Here is an 18,324-nt window from a genome sequence, read left to right as displayed (position 1 = left end):
GTGGTATAGGCTGGTAGGCTGGTAGCTATTTTAGTTCCTCAACCCCTAGCCTGGGGAACCTCCATGTGCCATGAGTGTGGCCCTAAAAAGCAAAAAAAAAAAAAAAAAAAAAAAAAATCCTCAGAGAAAAAAACAAATGATATTGCAGCCATGAAACAAGAAGATAATGCTATTAAAATAACCCGGAAGTCAAAATAGAGCTCTTGGGAGTTGCCTTGTGGCACAGGGCTTTAAGGACCCAGTACTGTCACTGCAGTAGTTTTTGTCGCTGCTGTGGTGTGGGTTCGATCCTTGGCCCAGGAATTTCCGCATGTCATGGGCTCGGCCAAAAACAAAAAAAGAGCTCTTGGAAATAAAAAATATGATTAAATGGGAAATAGTAGACGGGTTGGAAGTAAAGTTGATAGAATTGCCTGGGAGATAGAGCAAAAAGGAAAAAAGATAGAAACTAGTAGAGAAAAAGATTTTTCTTTAAATTAGAGGCCTAGGCATTCCTGTCATGGCTCAGTGGTTAATGAATCTGACTAGGAACCATGAGGTTGTGGGTTTGATCCCTGGCCTCGCTCAGTGGGTTGAGGATCCGACGTTGCCGTGAGCTGTGGTGTAGGTCTCAGATGTGGCTCGGATCCTGTGTTGCTGTGGCTCTGGCGTAGCTGTAGCTTCCGATTCGACCCCTAGCCTGGGAACCTCTATATGCCGTGAGTGCGGCCCTGAAAAGCGGGGAAAAAAAACAAAATTAAAGGCCTAGCCTAAGAGATCTAGTATCTCACCTCCCAGATCCAGAAAGAAGAGCCAGAATAAGCAGAGGGGGAGGACATGATCACTGAAAGAATTCGAGAACATTCCTCAGAACTGAAGACCATGAGTTCCCTGACAGAGAGACACCACCTGGCTGAAAATGGTCAGCACCACGGCCAACAGTAGACCCCACTCCTGCCCCCAGACCCACCGCCCAGAACATTCAGAACGCAGAGGACCGAGAGAAGGGTCCCATGAGCTTCCAGAGTTAAAACAACTACGACCACCTCAAGGTGGTCATGCATAAAGAAAGGATTAAGAAACAGGATGACACCTAGTTATTGCAAAAACCCTGGGCACCAGAGAACAAGGAGCAGCGCCCTCAAAATCCTAAAGGAAAATGATTTCCAACCTGAAGCTCTCAACCCGGCCGATCAGCCGGTTAAGTGTCCATTTTTTAAATCCTGAGAAAGGCCTCTGGTAGGAAGTGTAGGGTTCACGAAGGTGACAGCTCCCACTGAGGCCACGTGGGTGGCAGTAGGGGGGAAGCAGTTTCTCAAACAAGGGCTTCAGCTCAAACCCGAGGAGAGAAAATTCTGGGGCTCCACCTTGGGGGAGTATCCTCGGTCAGCGCCCAACGATAGAAATGCAGGATGTAAATTATTATTTTTGTGTAAATGTTAAAAACGTAAACACAACAGGCGAAATTAAATTTTGTGATTTCACTCACTAGATGAGCATAGTTTAACCTGTACTCAGTATAAATCATCTCGAAATGTTTTGCAGTTTTTGCTGAAAGTGGTGCCATCCAGTTCCTATTTGACACCCGTAGCTCGTTTCAGTAGGGCTCAGCCACATTGCAAGGGTTCAATCATCAGTGTGGCGAGGGGCCACCATCCCGGGCAGTGCAGTGCCAGGCTGGCAGAAACAAGAGAAAGGCGGCAGTGGGATTCAAGGTGAAACCGGATAAGAAGAGTGCGTAGCATCGTTCTTTTTCTTTCTAAAGCCCTGGTCTTTGCTCCAGGAAGTAGGTGGAAGGATTCGTTAGACAGGGTTGGCAATTAATTGGTAGTAGCGTAGGGAGTCAGAAGAATGCATTTTGCGTGGTCATAAGACCACCACTAACCTGGTGACCTCTGAAGCCCAGCCCTGAATAGAATGAAACAAATCGTTTTCTAGTAAGGGCAATGAGTAGGTTTGGTAGGAGTAGAGAAATGAATGAAATGACAAGAAGAAAAAAAAAGTCTTCGTTAGATTGGGAGTGGGGGATGCTGACTCAATCCCAGATCGCAAAAGTGGTGTCGTGCTATGTGGAGCTGTGCTGAACTTGGAACAAAGGGAGGGGAGATGCAAGTCAGCCCATCTCCCCTTAAAAACGTCAAGAACGCGTGAGATAAAGAGATCTGCCTGTTAGCACGTGGATAAAGTGATGCTGTCATTTTTCTCAAGGCAGAACTGGGAATCCTCGTGGCCACTGCGGGCCAGAGAAGAGCGGCTCTCCGTGGGGTGGTGGTGTGGGCATTGGTGGGGTCCCTCTCTGATGCCGCCTCCAAAGAAATCCAGCCTCTGGGACCTTCTTTTTCCCCCCTCCTCTTTGTTCTGATTTTCTGATTCACGCACACACTCACACACATAGGGGTATTTTTAAAATCCATGCCATAGAAAAATAGAAAATATAAGTCTTCAGTAAAGTTCGCTTTCCTTAATCACTGTCTTCCATCGGGCCTAAATCTTTCCAAAAATGTTTTCCTAGGTGTATATAAGCCTATTTTAAGAAGAAAACTTATATTATGCTTTACATACTGTTCCACAGCTGGCTCTTTTTACTGACATATTGCGGAGATCTTTCCGTGCTGCTAGATATCAGAAAGAATGACTGATTCTTTTTATAGCCTGCAAAATATTTTCTTGTGTTGTTGCCTGGTAAGATATTTAAACGGGCAGCTGTGAATATGTCGGCGAATGGTCCCATGTCCCTCCTAGTGGAGTCCGGGCTGCAGTAATCGTCCTTGCGCCCAGGTCTTTGTGCCCTTGTGAAAGCTTTCTGTAGAAAATTCCTGAAGGCTGGGTTGGAGGAGAGGCCCTTATAGGTTTTTGATAAGTTTTGCCAAGTTGCCTTTTGGACAGGTCGTGACCCTTCACATTCCCACCCCAGTCGCATCCATTGCCAACTTTCCTATTTGGCATTTCGCCTTTTCTTCTTCTTCTTTTTTTGGTATTGATTTGAAGGAGCCCATTCTATTTTTTAGCAAAATTCTGTCAAATATATCTTTTAGCAGTTTATCCCTTGACTTTCAGTGAGAAAAGGTTTATATTTTAGGAAGTCAAATCTTTCAATCTTTTTTTTTTTTCTTTCTAACTTTGATCTTACTCTAATAGGGGTTCTCTCCTTTGTTTAATGTTTGCTTTTTAAGACTGTGTTTTTTAGTAGTCACATTTTTATCCAGATGGAAAATATTTTCGTATATGCTGGGATGTACCGTGGAATTTTAAAAGAGAGAATTGAAGTCCTCGAACTAACGTCACTTCCTTTACTTTGTTTCCATCACAGGGAAGCCCTGGGGGAATATTTAGATGGGAAGAAGGAGGCTGAGGAAGATCAAAGCAAGAGCTACAAACAGAAAGAAGAAAGCAGACTGGTAGGAGCTGGGGAGTTACCGGGTCCCAGGCCTTTGATCTCCTGCAAAGCCAAGCCCCTCCCTCCCTCCCCTCCTCAGGCCGCCTTCTCAGACTTTAAAACCGGTTAAAAATCCGAATCCGACTAGGAACCATGAGGTTGCGGGTTCGATCCCTGCCCTTGCTCAGTGGGTTGAGGACCCGGCGTTGCCGTGAGCTGTGGTGAGGGTTGCAGACGCGGCTTGGATCCCGTGTTGCCGTGGCTCTGGTGTAGGCTGGTGGCCACAGCTCCGATTGGACCCCTAGCCTGGGAACCTCCAGATGCCGCGGGAGCAAAAAGACAAAAAAAAAAAAAAAAATGAGTGTAAAATCAGAGAAGGAATATGGTTTTCATCAGCAACTTTTCCAGGTTCCTTTCACTTGGGACTTACATCCTGTAGAGCCTTGGCACGGAGGAGAGACGTATAAAGAAAATGTTTCCTTTCTCAATGTCATGGTATTAAATACCAGCTCTGCCCTAAGAGCTGGGCAGGAGGGCCCCCTGCCCTTGGCCCTGCACCTTATCAATCATTTTTTTCAAATGGTAATTCTTTTTGTTTCCTGATTACTTTTGGTCTACAAACTCCTAAGTTTACTTTTGGTCTGCTCTAAGATAGACTTCTGTTTCCTTCTAGAAGCTTCATGGTTCTACTGTTTGCATTTTGGTCTATAATCTATCTGGAATTTTTGTGTGCGATGTGAAAGTGTGGCTCAAGGGTCATTGTTTTCTAAAAGGATCTTTAATTAACTCAGCGCCATTCACTTGAGGTCATCCTTTTGCCCCTGCAGTGCAGTGCACCTTGGTTGCAAATCAGATGCTCATACATGTATGGTTGTTTCTAGATTCTCTATTCTTTTCCCTTGGTCACTTAGCTAGCTTGTCTTATGCCAAGTTCCACACTATGTTAATTGCTGCAGCCATGTGATAGGGCTTGATATTTGGTAGGATAAGTCCTCCAGCTTTGTAGCTCTTCAAGATTGTCTTGGCTATTCTTGACCCTTTGCACTTCCACATAAATTTTAGAATCAGCTTGTCAATTGCCACCAAAAAACCTGCTGGGATTTTAATCAAGATTAGATTGAATCTATATATAGATCAACTTGGGAAAGAATTGTATCTTACCAATACAGAGATTTACAATTTGTGAGTATAAAATATCCTTCCCTTTTAAAAAAGTATTCTTTCATTTCATTTAGCAAAATTTTATACTCTTTTGTCAAGGCTATAATTGTTCAGTGCTGATATGTGAAAGCACTGGTTTTTATATATTGAGCTGATTTCTAGCAACCTTGTCAAATTCACTTGTTGATTCGAATGGTTTACTTGGTAGTTTTTTTTTTTTTTAAACACACCTAATCATATCATCTGAAAATGAGTTTTGTCTTTTCCTGTTCAATTTTGATACCTTTAATTTTTTTTCTTGCTTTATTGCACCAGATAGGCCCTTTAGCGTATGAATAAAAGTGGCAATGATGAGGGCCCTGCGTCCAGTTCTGGGCCTCCTCTGGATGCACGTCTCAAGTGGACTTGCCTCGAGGCTACCCAGAGCCCACCTGTCATCTTTAGATCACGCTCTGTGTGTTATAGACTCCAGATTCCCTGCCCAGATGGTTCTGAGCACTCTTTCGAGGCCTGCATAGGCTTCTTCTCAGGGTCCATCAGGGCAGACAAGGCCTCGTAGATGGCCAGGGGGGTTAGCTTGAGCCCAGATGTGTGGTCTTTGAAATCCATACTCTGTCATTTTCATGGTGCAGGACAGACCTGGGGGTGTGCAGAGGATGAGGTGGGCTCCAGGGTGGGAGGCAGAGCCTGGCTCTCCCACCAAGTTCCAAGTGAGGCTCTGAGATGTAGTCTGAATTCAAACTGGGTCTTCTGAATTGGTAGGAAAGTGTCAAGCTAGGAAGATAGAACATATTTTATTTAACAGATGATTATACCAAATTATAACTTAAAAATATTTAGATATTGGTATGTGAACCTTCTTTTAAATTCTTGCCTTGCGTCTAAAAAAACATCAGGGGTGTGTCTGTTCATCTGTTGGTGACTATAACATTTTCAATTTTGCTTTGGTCTTGATTCAGAAATTTCTTGTTTTGTCCTTTTTTTTTTTTAGGGCTGCACCCGCCACATATGGAGGTTCCTAGGTGAGGGGTCAAATTGGAGCTACAGCTGCCAGCCTAAGCCACAGCCACAGCAACACCAGATCTGAGCCATGTCTGTAACTTATACCACAGTTCAGGGCAATGCTGGATCCTTAACCCACTGAGCGAGGCCAGGGATTGAACCCACATCCTCATGGATACTAGTCAGATTCATTTCTGCTGAGCCACAATGGGAAACTCCTGATTCAGAAATTTCTGGTGTTTGTGCTGCCTGAATAGAAAATAGAAAGTTGCTCAAAACTATAGGAAAGCCATTACCCCTTTATGCATGTAAAACCATTTGGTAAAAGTGATAAAGCTGTAGCTATTTTTAAAAATCTGGGGTACCCTGGATATCTGGGTTGAGGTTGAGTTCTGCGTTCATTAAAACTGCAGTTCAAAATTTCCATGGAAGATGAGATGAAATAGAGACTCTGATCATTTCCTGGTACAGGGCTGTTTATAGGCTCCTAGTTCAGAAACGATTGGAGAGTTGGAAAATTTGTAAATTCCAATACAGACTTGGCCGGAGTTATCTTGTGGCTCAGGGGGTTAAGGATCTGGCATTGTCACTGTAGCGGCTTTGGGTTGATGCTGTGATGCAAGTTTGATCCCTGGCCCAGGAGCTTCCACATCCTGCAGGTGTGGCCAAAACAAAAAAAGGAAACACCTAAGGAGAACAAATTTTAAAAGTTTCCTGTACTTCTGAAAAAATTAGACTAGATTGGGAAAAAAAACAAAACCCACCCCCCCACCCCCAAAAAAACAGGCTTGGAAACACTCTGGCATAACCTAAGGATACCTGAACTTTGTGTGTGTGTGTGTGTGTGTGTGTGTGTGTGTGTGTGTCTTTTTAGGGCCACACCCGCAGCATATGGAAGTTCCCAGGCTAGGGGCTGAATTGGAGGTACACCTGCCAGCCTATGCCACAGCCACAGCAACGCAGGATCTTTAACCCAGTGAGCGAGGCCAGGGATCAAACCTGCATTCTTATGGTTACTAGTCAGATTTGTTACCACTGAGCCATAATGGGAACTCCAGGATAACTGAACTTTTTGTTGAGAAGATTTATCATCTTGAAATCAGGACATCCCCAAAATGTCAGGAGCGAGGTGAGGATCAGCAGCCGGAAATTTACAAAGAGAATTTAGAAGGGACGTACCAAGAGCAAAATTCCTGAGCCGTGAAGGGAGAAGGCCGTGCAGGCAGCTGCAGTTCTCTCCTGTGTTAGAACCCTTGTAGCAAAAGATCCACAAAGCATTAGCTTAAACAAGATCGAAGCTTATTTCTCTGGTTCACTTAGTGGTTCAGAGCAGAAATGGTTGATCCAGGGCTGATGTGGGGGCTCCTTAAGGTTGGGAAGCTCAATTCCTCCTGCCCTCCCTTAGATGGCCTCCATCTGCTCATCATGCATGTTGTACTTTTTAGGACCACGGGCCAGCCTGGGAGATGGAGAAAAAGGGGGCAGCAGAGGGTACCCTTTTCCCCTTGAGGCACAGTTCAGAAGCGGCACACACACTTGCGCTCACGCCATATTGATCAGACTGCATTCTAGTTGCAAGGGAGGTTGGGAAAGGTAGCTATTTGGGAGGTCAGATGTCCAGCTAAAATCTGGGTGTTCTGTTGTTAGAAGAGGAGGGGGAGATGGACATTGGAGGAGAGGACAGCTATTACCATGTATCTCGTCTCCCCAATGAAAATTCTTAGACAGGAGCCTGGCAGTGTCAGGCACTCGGAAGCCTTCTGGGGAAATGTTGAGATGTGCCCAGAGGGCATCCCGCATGCTAGGGGGCTGGTCCCTCCTCTAAGGGGAACAAACTAAAGGCTGTCTAGATGTGCAGAGTGCTGTGAAATTGTAAGCGGTGACATCACATCACAAGTGTCCTGATGGAAATAGGTTGCTAGGTAGATGCTACTCTTAAAAGTCTTCAGGTAGCTTTTGATGCCTTGGTTCTATTCTTGGTTCGGTCTATGCCCCAGTTCTATCCTTGGTTGGACAGAACAGCTACAGACAGTGGCGCACCTGTTTCTAACTTTATACGTTCATGTTTATTTCCAGAAATTGGCTAAACTGCTGCTCTGCGGCACTGAGTTGGTGACAAACATCCAGGTAGCTGCAGATATCAGAGAGATCCACAGGAGAGTCGAGGAAGAGGAGATAAAGCGCCAGAGGTGAGGAACGTCCAGCCCTGCAGCCTGGGGGCTGTGAGGTGTCTCCCGTCCGGGTCCGCAGATTCTCCCCAGTCTTTGAGAGTGGCTTTGTCAAACCTGGTCTGGTAGAATCCTCTCTGGCCCCTTAGGAACCCTCCCTCTCTCCCTCCCTCGCTGCTTTCCTCCTCCTGCCTCAAGCCGTACATTCCTCAGGTGCACCAAGCCCCATGGGGACAGAGAGGCGTGACCACGGCCTCTGTTCTGTCCACAGTCGAGAAGGATGTGCAAACGCCCAACCCTGACTTGTGCTGAAATAAAAATATGTACAAGAGTTGTAGAAACACCTAGGAGGAGGCCTTTGAGTCTCTCTGGAGAGAAGAGAGAAAGCTTTCTAGGCAAAATGATGTTAGGGCTGGGCCGGAAGAGCTGAGGAGGGGTTTGAGGAGACAAGGACTGTACATTTTAGGCAAAGGGAAGCGTTCGTGCAGAGGCGCGAGATGGCGCAGTGTTTGGAAATGGCATGATAGCGGGTCATGGAAGAAAAGAGATGAGGCTGGAGTTCCCATCGTGGTGCAGTGGAAGCAAATCCAACTAGGAACCATGAGGTTGCGGGTTCAATCCCTGGCCTTGCTCAGTGGGTTAAAGATCCGGTGTTGCCGTGAGCTGTGGTGTAGGTCGCAGATGCGGCTCTGATCTGGCGTGGCTGTGGCTCTGACATAGGCCGGCAGCTACAGCTCCGATTAGACCCCTAGCCTGGGAACCTCCATGTGCCGCGGGGTGCGGCCCTAAAAGGACAAAAAGACCAAAAAGGAAAAAAAAAAAAAAGAAGAAGATGAGGCTAAGAAGGCAGAGTAGACCGTCCTGGGTTTATATTTGCTAGAATGACCAGACCCATAGATGTTGTGCGCAGATGTCGATGCCTGTTGAGGACTGGTAAGGACTCCATGCCTGGAAGGCCAGAGGGTCAGGGGGATGTGGGACGCCGCAGCCCGCCCTCAGCTCCAGGCCTCGGCAGGCGGGCTCCCTCCCAGGGCTCAGCTTTTCCAAGCTGCTTAGGATGCAACTTCCCTGGTTTGCAAGCCGCAGGAACAGAGGTCCTCATTTAAACTCTTCCTCGAGCCGGTTCTTTAATTAATTTCTTACCTATAGTCCAGTTAGGAGAGCAACCTCCTCTCAGCAGGTGCAAACACAGCACGATGGTATCACAACAATATTTTTAGTGGTTCAACATAGGTAGCTCCCCACCACCCCCCTTAGGCACTTTACCACTTTACTCCCCAAACTTCCCACCACCTGTCCTGGGCTGTACCAGGAACTGAACTGGCCCATCCCCAGCAGGGGCAGCTGCTGAAAGGCCCTGAGTGCCCTGCCCAGGAGTTCGGCTCCTCCTGCAGCCGAGGCGGGAAAACTGAAGGTCGTGGGTGGCAGAGTTACAACATAAACATGGGTTCGGGAAAGATGACCTGATGGCTCTTTCTCTCTCTCTGTCTTTTTGTTGTTGTTGTCTGTTTAGGGCTGTACCTGTGGCATATGGAGGTTCCCAGACTGGGGTCAAATCAGAGCCACAGCTGCTGGCCTACACCACAGCCACAGCCACAGCCACATCAGATCCAAGCTGTGTCTGAGACCGACACCATAGCTCATGGCAATGCCGGATCATTAACCCACTGAGCAAGTCCAAGAATCAAATCTGCGTCCTCATGGATGCTAGTTGGATTCACTTCTGCTGAGCCACGATGGGAACTCCTGTTTCTCATTTTTTGGAGAAAAAAGTGAACTGCATTATAAGCTGTCCTGGGTGTCCTTGCTTGGCTGGTGGGAAGGAGAGAAGGGAATCATGAGATAATTAAGTCCTCATTCTTGTCCTTCGGGGGCTGCACTCTTGTTTGGAGTCTCTGCTGGAAGGACAGGCCATCAAAGTTAGGAGAGCGTGGAGGCATCGGTCCTACAGCCCCTGTGCTCAGAAAGGGCCTCCCGTCTCAGCCCCGATGCCGCCTTTCCTCCAGCCCCGCCCTCAGTGTACCCCATTACACGATTTCTTTGGGATTCCTGGGATTCTGGAAGACTGTTCCTATGTCCCATTGCTAATGATGGAGTTTTCCATTTTGGAAGTTCCGCTGGCCATGTATGGATGTTTTGGGAGAGAGCTGGCCAGGCACTCGAGGTCCGTGTTGACAGTAAGAAATAATGAATACCCTTTGTCAAGAGACGGCTGTGCTGGGAATCATCTTATTTCATCCCGACCACAGCCAGAGGAAGGGTGGACACTTCCATCCTCTGTGTCCTACAGGTAAGAGAAACGGGGCCTGTAGCAGTTAAGCAGTTTGCCTGAAGTTGAGAGCCAGTAGCATCATCAGGATTTGAACACAAGCTGTGAGACTTGTGAACAAGCGGATAACTCCTGTGTGTCACCATCTTGCTCAGAAGTATGGGACAAATTGGCTCGTGATGTGTGTGCGTGTGTACAGCCTTAATGTCGATCTGTTTTGGTTTGGGGTTTTTTCATTTTTGCCCCTCGCCACGGCATATGGAGTTCCCAGGCCAGGGATCAGATCTGAGCCACAGTTGGGACCTACAACTGCAACGCTGGATCCTTTAACCCACCGTGCCAGGCGGGGATTGAACCTGTGTCCCAGCACCGCAGAGAAAGCCGCTGATCCCATGGCGCTGCAGCGGGAACTTCTGTTGAGCTGTTTTTATGGGTCCCTTTGTTTACTTGGTCTGAGGTACTAATAGTCAAGCATTAAACTAAAGGAAGCCTCCTCACGCCGGTGTCGTTTGCAGTGGGTATACCTGGAGGCAGGCGGTGCTTGGTACTCGGGCCTGTTTTCTGGACCCTAGAGAACCAGCCTGCTGTCTTGGAAAACAGCATCTGGAGCTGGGCTGTTTGTATTTGCAGACTGGAAAAGCTGGAGAATGAGGTCAAGACCAGCCAGGACAAATTTGATGAGATTACTGTCAAGTGGGAAGAGGGCAAACAGAAGAGAATCCCCCAGGAACTGTGGGAAATACTCAACACCCAGCAGGTGCACTGTGCTGGGCTGATAGAGGATAAGAACAAGCTGATCAGCGAGTTACAGCAGGCAAGAGCCCGCCCTCAGTCCGGCCGCAGGGGATGGAGCTGGGGGGACGCTTGCTTTTCCTGAATGGGGAAGGGGGCCTTACTTCATCATCCAGAATGTGGTATGGCTCAGGCGATACCCCTCCTCCCCTTCTTAAAAAAATATGTCTACATCCATGGCATACGGAAGTTCTCAGGCCAGGGACTGAATCTGAGCCACAGCTGCAACCTGCACCGAAGCTCTGATAACCCTGGATCCTTTAACCGGCTGCCCTGGGCCGGGGTTTGAACCCTCGCCGCTGCCCTGACCTGAGCTGCTGCAGTCAGATCCTTAATGCACTGTGCCACAGTGGGAATTCCTCAGGCCATACACTTTTAACTAGAAAAAAAAAAAAAAGCTTTGTAATCATTTTAGAATTACTGGCTACCTGAAGTTCCCGTTGTGGTTTGGCAGGTTAAGAACCTGGCTAATAGCCATGATGTTGCAGGCTCGATCCCTGGCTTTGCTCAGTGGGTTAAGGATCTGGCATTGCCGTGAACTGTGGTGTAGGTCGAAGATTCAGCTCGGATTTGATGTTGCCGGGTGGCTGTGGTGTAGGCCGGCAGCCGTAGCTCCAATGTGACCCCTAGCCCGGGAACTTCCATATGCTATGGGTGCGGCCCCCAAAAGACAAATAATAATAATAATAATAATAATTATTGGCTACCTAATAGAGAGATGACCTGTCGTAGTCAATGCTGTTTCAGATTTTCTGTGTTTAGTCAAGGAATAGAACGTAATCCGTAGGAGATGTTTTCTCATGTTGGAATGTGAACATTCGTCACTTGGCTGGGACGCCCTAGACTTGCCTGGAGGCTGCAGGGAAATTTGCAGCAAGTTATAATCAAGGGGTTTGATCCTGTGCTGCTCGTGGAGGCTTAGCTCCAAAGGCCCGTGCTTCTTCCAGGCCTTGCCAGCCTCTTCGGAGCCACTTTCCCTGTGCGCAGCTCTAATTCCTCGTGCTCGGGTGGGTCCCAGTGGGTTGCTCCTGGCAGCCTCTTCCTTCCGTCTCAGTGAGTGACCAAACCTTTGACGTGCTCTTCTCTAGGAATTAAAGATGAAAGATGACCAGTACGTGAAGGATTTGAAGAAACAGGCAGATGACATCTGCCTGCTCCTGGAGAGGATGGAGGAGCAGGTGAAGAATGTGATGAAAACCTTTCGCCAGGAGCTTCATCACATCGAGGTGACAGCGTGTGAGAGAGCTGCCCTCTGCCCTTGGAAGGTCCCCGGGAGGAGGCTGGCTCTGTCCTAACTGCCCCGGGAGGGCCCTAGACGTCTCGGTCCTCTGGTTTCTGCCTCTGCTCTAAGGTTTGGTTCTTTTAGTTACTCGTTCATCCCCTCCTGCATCAAATGTCTACTGTATGGCAGGCACTGAGGCCAGGGGCCAGGGATACAGTTTCAGACAAAGTCCTGGATGGGGCCTGTGTTCCTGCAGGAGACAGCTAGACCACAGACAGATGAATTGCTAAGTATACCATGTGGCAGGTGGTGATAAGTGCTTGGAAAGAAAAGAAAACAGGCTAAGAGGAGGGAGATTGGTGCTCCAGAAGCACCAGGCATTTGGGGAGCCAGTCATGTGACTTATCTCTGATGGTCAAGGCCAGGGGGATGGGAAAGGGGCGTGCCAGACAGGATCCAGGAAGCTGTACTTTGAATGAAATGTTAAGAATTGCAGTTCCCAATGGTGGCACAGCAGAAATGAACCCGACTAGGAACATGAGGTTTCGGGTTCGATCCCTGGCCTCGCTCAGTGGGTTAAGGATCCGGCGTTGCCATGAGCTGTAGCATAGGCCCGCAGCTGCAGCTCCGATTCGACCCCTAGCCTGGGAACCTCCATACGCCATGGGTGCAGCCCTAAAAAGACAAAACAAAAACAAAAACAAAAACAAAAACCAAACAGCCAACCAAAAAACCCCCAAAATGTTAAGAATTGAGATCCAGATAGGCCTTTCCAAAGTGGAAGGGATCCCCGAGGTGGGGGCCTCTCTCTAGATTATTACAGACTCATTTTTACACTTCCAGGCCTGCCCCACCCCCTGGTCTGTGAGCTCCCCACTGCCTTTGCTTCATGGGAACCCCAGCCATAGCCGTGTCCCAACCCGAGTCACGAGTCACAACTGAATACACGCCAGGGTTTGCCCTGGGAGTGCAAGGCCCCGGCCTTGCCCCAACTCCCTGCCTTGCTTATCACTTAGTGGCTCCACACAGGGCAGCTGGCACACTTCCTCTTGTCATCTGCGTGATGCATCGACTGCATAACCCTTTACTTCCATGAAGCTCTTTCCACAGCCCTTGGGTGGCGTGACACTTGGCAAGCCTGCATGTGCATTTGGCCCTCTGTGGGTGGCAGTGTGGCACGGGTGCTGTCGTCTGAGATGTCTTCGGTGTCGTGGGGCCTGAATCATCAACACACTCAAGAGCCTTTTTCTCTCTCGGTTGCAGAAAGCGTTTGAGGTGGAGCGACACGAGCTGCTGACGAGCAATAAGAAGAAATGGGAGCGGGCCTTGCAGGCGCACAACGCCAAGGAGGTCAGGGGGTGGCTGATGGGGGAGGGGCGGGGTGTCAAGGGTGAGCCAGGGAGTCTGGGGGTGACTCCTCCCATGGCAGAATTTGCTAGTCTCGGAGTTCCCATCATGGCTCAGCCCGTGAAGGATCTGACCATGAGGATGTGGGTTCAATCCCTGGCCTTGCTGGGTGGGTTAAGGGTCCAGTGTTGCCGCAGGCTGCGGTGTAGGTCACAGATGCAGCTGGGATCTGTTGTTGCCATGGCTGTGGTGTAGGCCTCCGCGGCAGCTCAGATTCAACCCCTAGCCTGGGAACTCCCACATGCCGCAGGTACAGCCTGAAGAAGAAGAAAGAAAGAAAGAGAATTTGCGAGTCTTTCCTTTTCTTGGGGAGGATCGCGCTGGTGGACCTCACTGACTGCGCCTCCCTGCATGGGACCCATGCAGCCTGATGTAGTTTCCACGGTTCTGCCACCTTCTCGTTTATTTCCTGGGCCTCTCCCCCAGCCATGGGTATTTGTGGGCTAAGGCGCTGTTTTAAGACATATTTTAAAGGGTGAGGGGGTCCTCACTTTATTTCAGAGACGTAAAGAACAAAGGAGTAATATGACCAAAATCCTGCCTTTTTTTTTTTTTTTTCTTAAAGACATACACATGTCTGACTGCAGGATCTGCATTCCTCTTAGAATTTCTGGAGTCAGGACCCCTTTAAGCAATGCCAGCCATGGCCTGGGAGTTCCGTGCCTTGGGGCGCAGGGGTTCCGAGGGCCGACAGACTCCGTCCACAGTGTCACCGTCAGGCCGCCTGAAGGGTTGAGTCGGGGCAGGGGCAGGACCTGACCTTGCCCTTGGGTCCCTGTGCCTTCTTCAGCTGGAGTATCTCATGAGCCGCATCAAGAAAGTGGAGGACTACGAGCAGCAGCTCAACAGGCAGAGGATCTGGGACTGCGAAGAGTACAACGTGATCAAGATCAAGCTGGAGCAGGACGTGCAGGTGGGACTTGTTCCTCCGCCAGAGCGTCCGGGCGGCTGGGCGGCGGAGAGCTCCTGCGGATGGATGTCTCAGCCTTAGCAGCCACCTGTCCTATTCTCGAGCTGGTCCCCCCAGCCAATGCTTACTCATTACCGGCTCTCTTTTAAATGATCGTATCTGAAGGCGCTCATGTACCAGGTACACGCGGAGGAACGCTTTTCTTTAATAAACCAATGGGAAACTGCCAAGATGCTGAAGGGGTCATGGCATATGATGGTCGGTGAGAGAGTGGTGCGCTTTCGTTGGGCAAAGGGAGAACATCCCTAGGGACAGGTAGTTGTGTCACAGGGCCAGGGCTAGGGCAGCCACCATCTAATGTGTGTCTATCATATTCCTGGCACTTAACACACAATATCGCCAACCCTCACAGTAACGTGAAGGGGAGAAACCACTAACGGCATTTTATATGCCAGGAAGCAGGGGCTCAAAGATAAATTACTTCTCTGGGAAATGGTAAGCCCTGGATTGAAATCCAGTTGTGTGTGCTTCTGTTGAGCCTGTCTCCTTTCCAATATTCCAAACAATGCCTTGACTGATGGTTGAACAGAGCAGTGAGGCAGATTCTGACTCACCCTCAGCAAGAAACGTCTTCCTAGTTAGAACTATCTAATATAGGGAAGGGTCATCCTGGAGTTCCTGTTGTGGCTCAGCGGTGATGAACCTGACTAGTATCCATAAGGACGCAGGTTCGATCCCTGGCACCTCGCTCAGTGGGTTAAGGATCCGGCGTTGCTGTGGCCATGGTGTAGGCTGGCAGCTGTGGCTCTGGTTTGAACTCCAGCCTGGGAACCTCCTTATGCCGCAGGTGCGGCTCTAAAAAAAAAAAGAAAAAGAAAGAAAAAGGTTATCCCACAAAACAAAGAATTCTTTATCTCAGGAAGTATTCAGATGCTGAATGACTCTATCTGTCTTCAGGGCAGAAGCAGGAACCCTGCAGTGGGAAGGAGGTTAGATTTTCTGGTTTCTAAAGTTCTTTCCAAACCTAGGAATCTGTGTTTCAACCCTGGTTAAAAAAAAATGCTAATTACATTTAGATGTAATTGTATCTTAGTATTCAAGCATGGTCTATTCATTTCAGTCTGCATCTAGAAAAACATGTTAAATTAAATTTCCACATAGCCTTTGATAGAATTTCAGTTCCTCATGCCTCTTGTATCTTTATATAACAAGGTTAAATTAAAAACCCTATGAGGGAGTTCCTGTGTGGCGCAGTAGGTTAAGGAGCGGCTCAGGTCGCTATGGAGGTGTGGGTGGGTTCAATCCCTGGCCCAACACAATGGGTTGAAGGGTCTGGTGTTGCCAGGGTTGTAGCTAGGGTTGCAGCTGTGGATCAGAGTCAACCCCTGGCCTGAGAACTTCCATATGCCACAGGCAGGACCATAAGCTGAAACAAACCAACAAATAACTTAATAGAAACCCCAAACGCCTATTAGGAATTCTCTTGTGCATCCGGTTGAGCGTCCAGCATTGTCACTGCAGCGGTCCTGGGTCACTGTTGTGGCGTGGGTTTGATCCCTGGCCTAGGAACTTCCAAACGCACACCTCCCACCCCCCGCCAAACCCCAACCCTATTAGACTGCAATTATTTTTCCAGTCTTGAGGATTTTTCTAGGCCTTTCTCCCATTAATGTCACAGAACTGAGAGTTACTGACAAGGAGCAGCAGAAGTCGGTTAGACGGCAGCCCTGCCTCTGTGGGCTGTTTGCATTACACTTCTCATGAAAATGGCTATTGTTAATAAGCTTTCTGAAGTGATTTTTGATTCTGTGGTCATTTATATGATACAAGTACACACTGTTGGCCTCAAACAGTGAAATAATGGAATCTCATGGTTTTTTTGGTTGCTGTTTTTCCTTTTGTGGTAAAGGCCTTTAACATAGGAGGATCTCCCGTCTTAGCAAGTTTTTAAATATCTGGTACAGTATCATTAATCGTAAGCCCTCTGTTGTGTACTATATTCCAGAACATCTTGCATAACTGAACCCTTGTTCACGTTGGCCAGTATCTCCCCGTCTTCCCACCTGCAGCCCCAGGCAGCCCCTGGCCACAAATTCTCCTCTCTGCTTCTATGAGTTGGGCGTATAAGTGAGATCATGCAGTATTTATTTGTCTTTCTGTATCTGGCTTATTTCATTTGGTGTATCATCCTGCACGTCCCCTTTCCTTGCTGCAAGAGGCAGGATTTCCTTTTTTTGAAGGCTGAATTATGTGCTATTGTAGGTATGTACTACTTTCTGACAATTCATTAGTCCATCGCTGAACTTGGTTCTTGTGTATTTTGAACTTGCATTGTGCAAAGCATAAAAGTAAAGATACATTTCCTGTCCCCAAGGAATTTACAATCTTTTGCGTAAGAAAGCAAGCTACAAAAATAATATAAAACAGGGAGCGGCAGGGGAGAAAAGGGTAAGCAGGAGGGTGGGATTGAGTTCTGAGTGGAATCCAGGCTCCCCCTCCAGCCCCCCTCCCGGCCCCCAGGCTTGAGAAGGGTAATAAGCCCAGTGAGGTCTCTGCAATCAGCTAAGAAGACCAGAGGGAGAGGTGGCTCTGGGTTTCCATTCTGCTGGGGCAGCGATGGCATCTGGCTTCCGGCTTCCGGCTTCCGGCTTCCGCCTGGGGCTGGAGATGGCTCCAGAAGCAGCTCCCTTGCTCCTGCTGCCCTGGGAAAAGGGGAAGGGGGTGTGATCAACACCCACAGGGCCCAGATCACCCAGGGCCTGTGTGGCAGGTTAGGTAAATCTTGATACAGGTTAGGTCATCCTCTTGATACGTCTTTCACAAAAACCAAGTGATGTTTTGCCATTAGTCTGGAGAACCTGGGGTACAACTTTCCAAAATGTCTTTGGAGAATTGAATAAATAATATGCACACATTTCACAAAATCCATCACCATTTTTTGTTTGTTTGTCTTTTTAGGGCCACACCCAAGGTAACTGCACTTGAGATGAGCCTGTGCCTTCGGCATCTTCCATAGGCTCTTTGGGATATCGTTCAAGTCGGAAGTTTCTAAATTAAACTTTTAGATGCTCAGGAAGAATGGGGTGAAGCTCCCGGTAGCTCCCTGCCCCATCCTAGGCCTGCCCTGCTCAGGGCCAAGTGCTGATGGAGGGGAAGCTGGGCCTGAACCATAAATGACTCTGTGGACAGCAGTTTACTGAGAGCCTTTGAATTTCACTTCTGAGAATCTCCCTTAAGGAAAGAAACAAAATACTCCTAAAGTTTTATTTGTATTTATTTATTTTGCTTTTTAGGGCCATACCTGTGGCCTATGGAGGTTCCCAGGCTAGGGGTCGAATCGGAACTGCAGCTGCCGGCCTACACCACAGCCACAGCAACACAGGATCTGAGCCACGTCTGTGACCTACACCCCAGCTCACAGCAACGCCGGATCCTTAACCCACTGAGGGAGGCCAGGGGTCGAACCCGCAACTTCATGGTTAGTCGTCAGATTTGTTTCCACTGTGCCACGATGGGAACTCCATTTTTTTTTTTTTCAAAGTTTTATCTGTAATTCCTTCCAGCATTATTTTATGATATCGAAGATTATCAAAACAGTTATCAAAACAATATATACATTTATAAATGTAAATGATCAAAACAACATACACATTTATAAATGTGTATATGTAGGGAAATGGTAAAATATTATGGTATATGATAAAGATCAACATTCCTATACGATAAATTATATAAAATATGCGCCATTAAAATGATAGCAATCACACTCGACTAAAGTGGAGCATTCTTATGTTGTCATATTAAGGGAGAAAATTAGGATATAAAGTTGTAGGTGAATTGTTGGGTGTCAACTAGGTAAGGAAGCCTGGAAGGAACACGCCGACGTGTTAACAGAAATGGCCCTTGGGAGGTGGAATTATGGGTAGTTTTTCCTCCTTCTTGTCCTGCCTCTTTTTCTTTCTTTTTTTTTTTTTTTGTCTTTCTAGGGCCACACCCGCGGCATACGGAGGTTCTCAGGCTAGGGGGTCTAATGGGAGC

At 48.0% G+C, this 18,324-nt stretch overlaps 1 protein-coding gene across 1 annotated transcript in view; it reads left to right on the top strand.

Moving 5' to 3' along the window:
* The window catches only part of DRC1 (dynein regulatory complex subunit 1), a 38,194-nt gene that overhangs the window by 6,582 nt on the left and 13,288 nt on the right, over positions 1-18,324 (top strand). The window contains exons 2-7 of the mRNA XM_047782468.1: positions 3,290-3,377; positions 7,595-7,707; positions 10,586-10,769; positions 11,836-11,973; positions 13,233-13,319; positions 14,167-14,289. Coding sequence (XP_047638424.1) covers positions 3,290-3,377; positions 7,595-7,707; positions 10,586-10,769; positions 11,836-11,973; positions 13,233-13,319; positions 14,167-14,289 — 733 coding nt within the window. The remainder of the gene's footprint in view (positions 1-3,289; positions 3,378-7,594; positions 7,708-10,585; positions 10,770-11,835; positions 11,974-13,232; positions 13,320-14,166; positions 14,290-18,324) is intronic.

This window comes from Phacochoerus africanus, chromosome 5, assembly GCF_016906955.1.
Source record: "Phacochoerus africanus isolate WHEZ1 chromosome 5, ROS_Pafr_v1, whole genome shotgun sequence".
NCBI classification, from domain to species: domain Eukaryota; kingdom Metazoa; phylum Chordata; class Mammalia; order Artiodactyla; family Suidae; genus Phacochoerus; species Phacochoerus africanus.
This window is presented reverse-complemented; position numbering and strand designations above follow the sequence as displayed.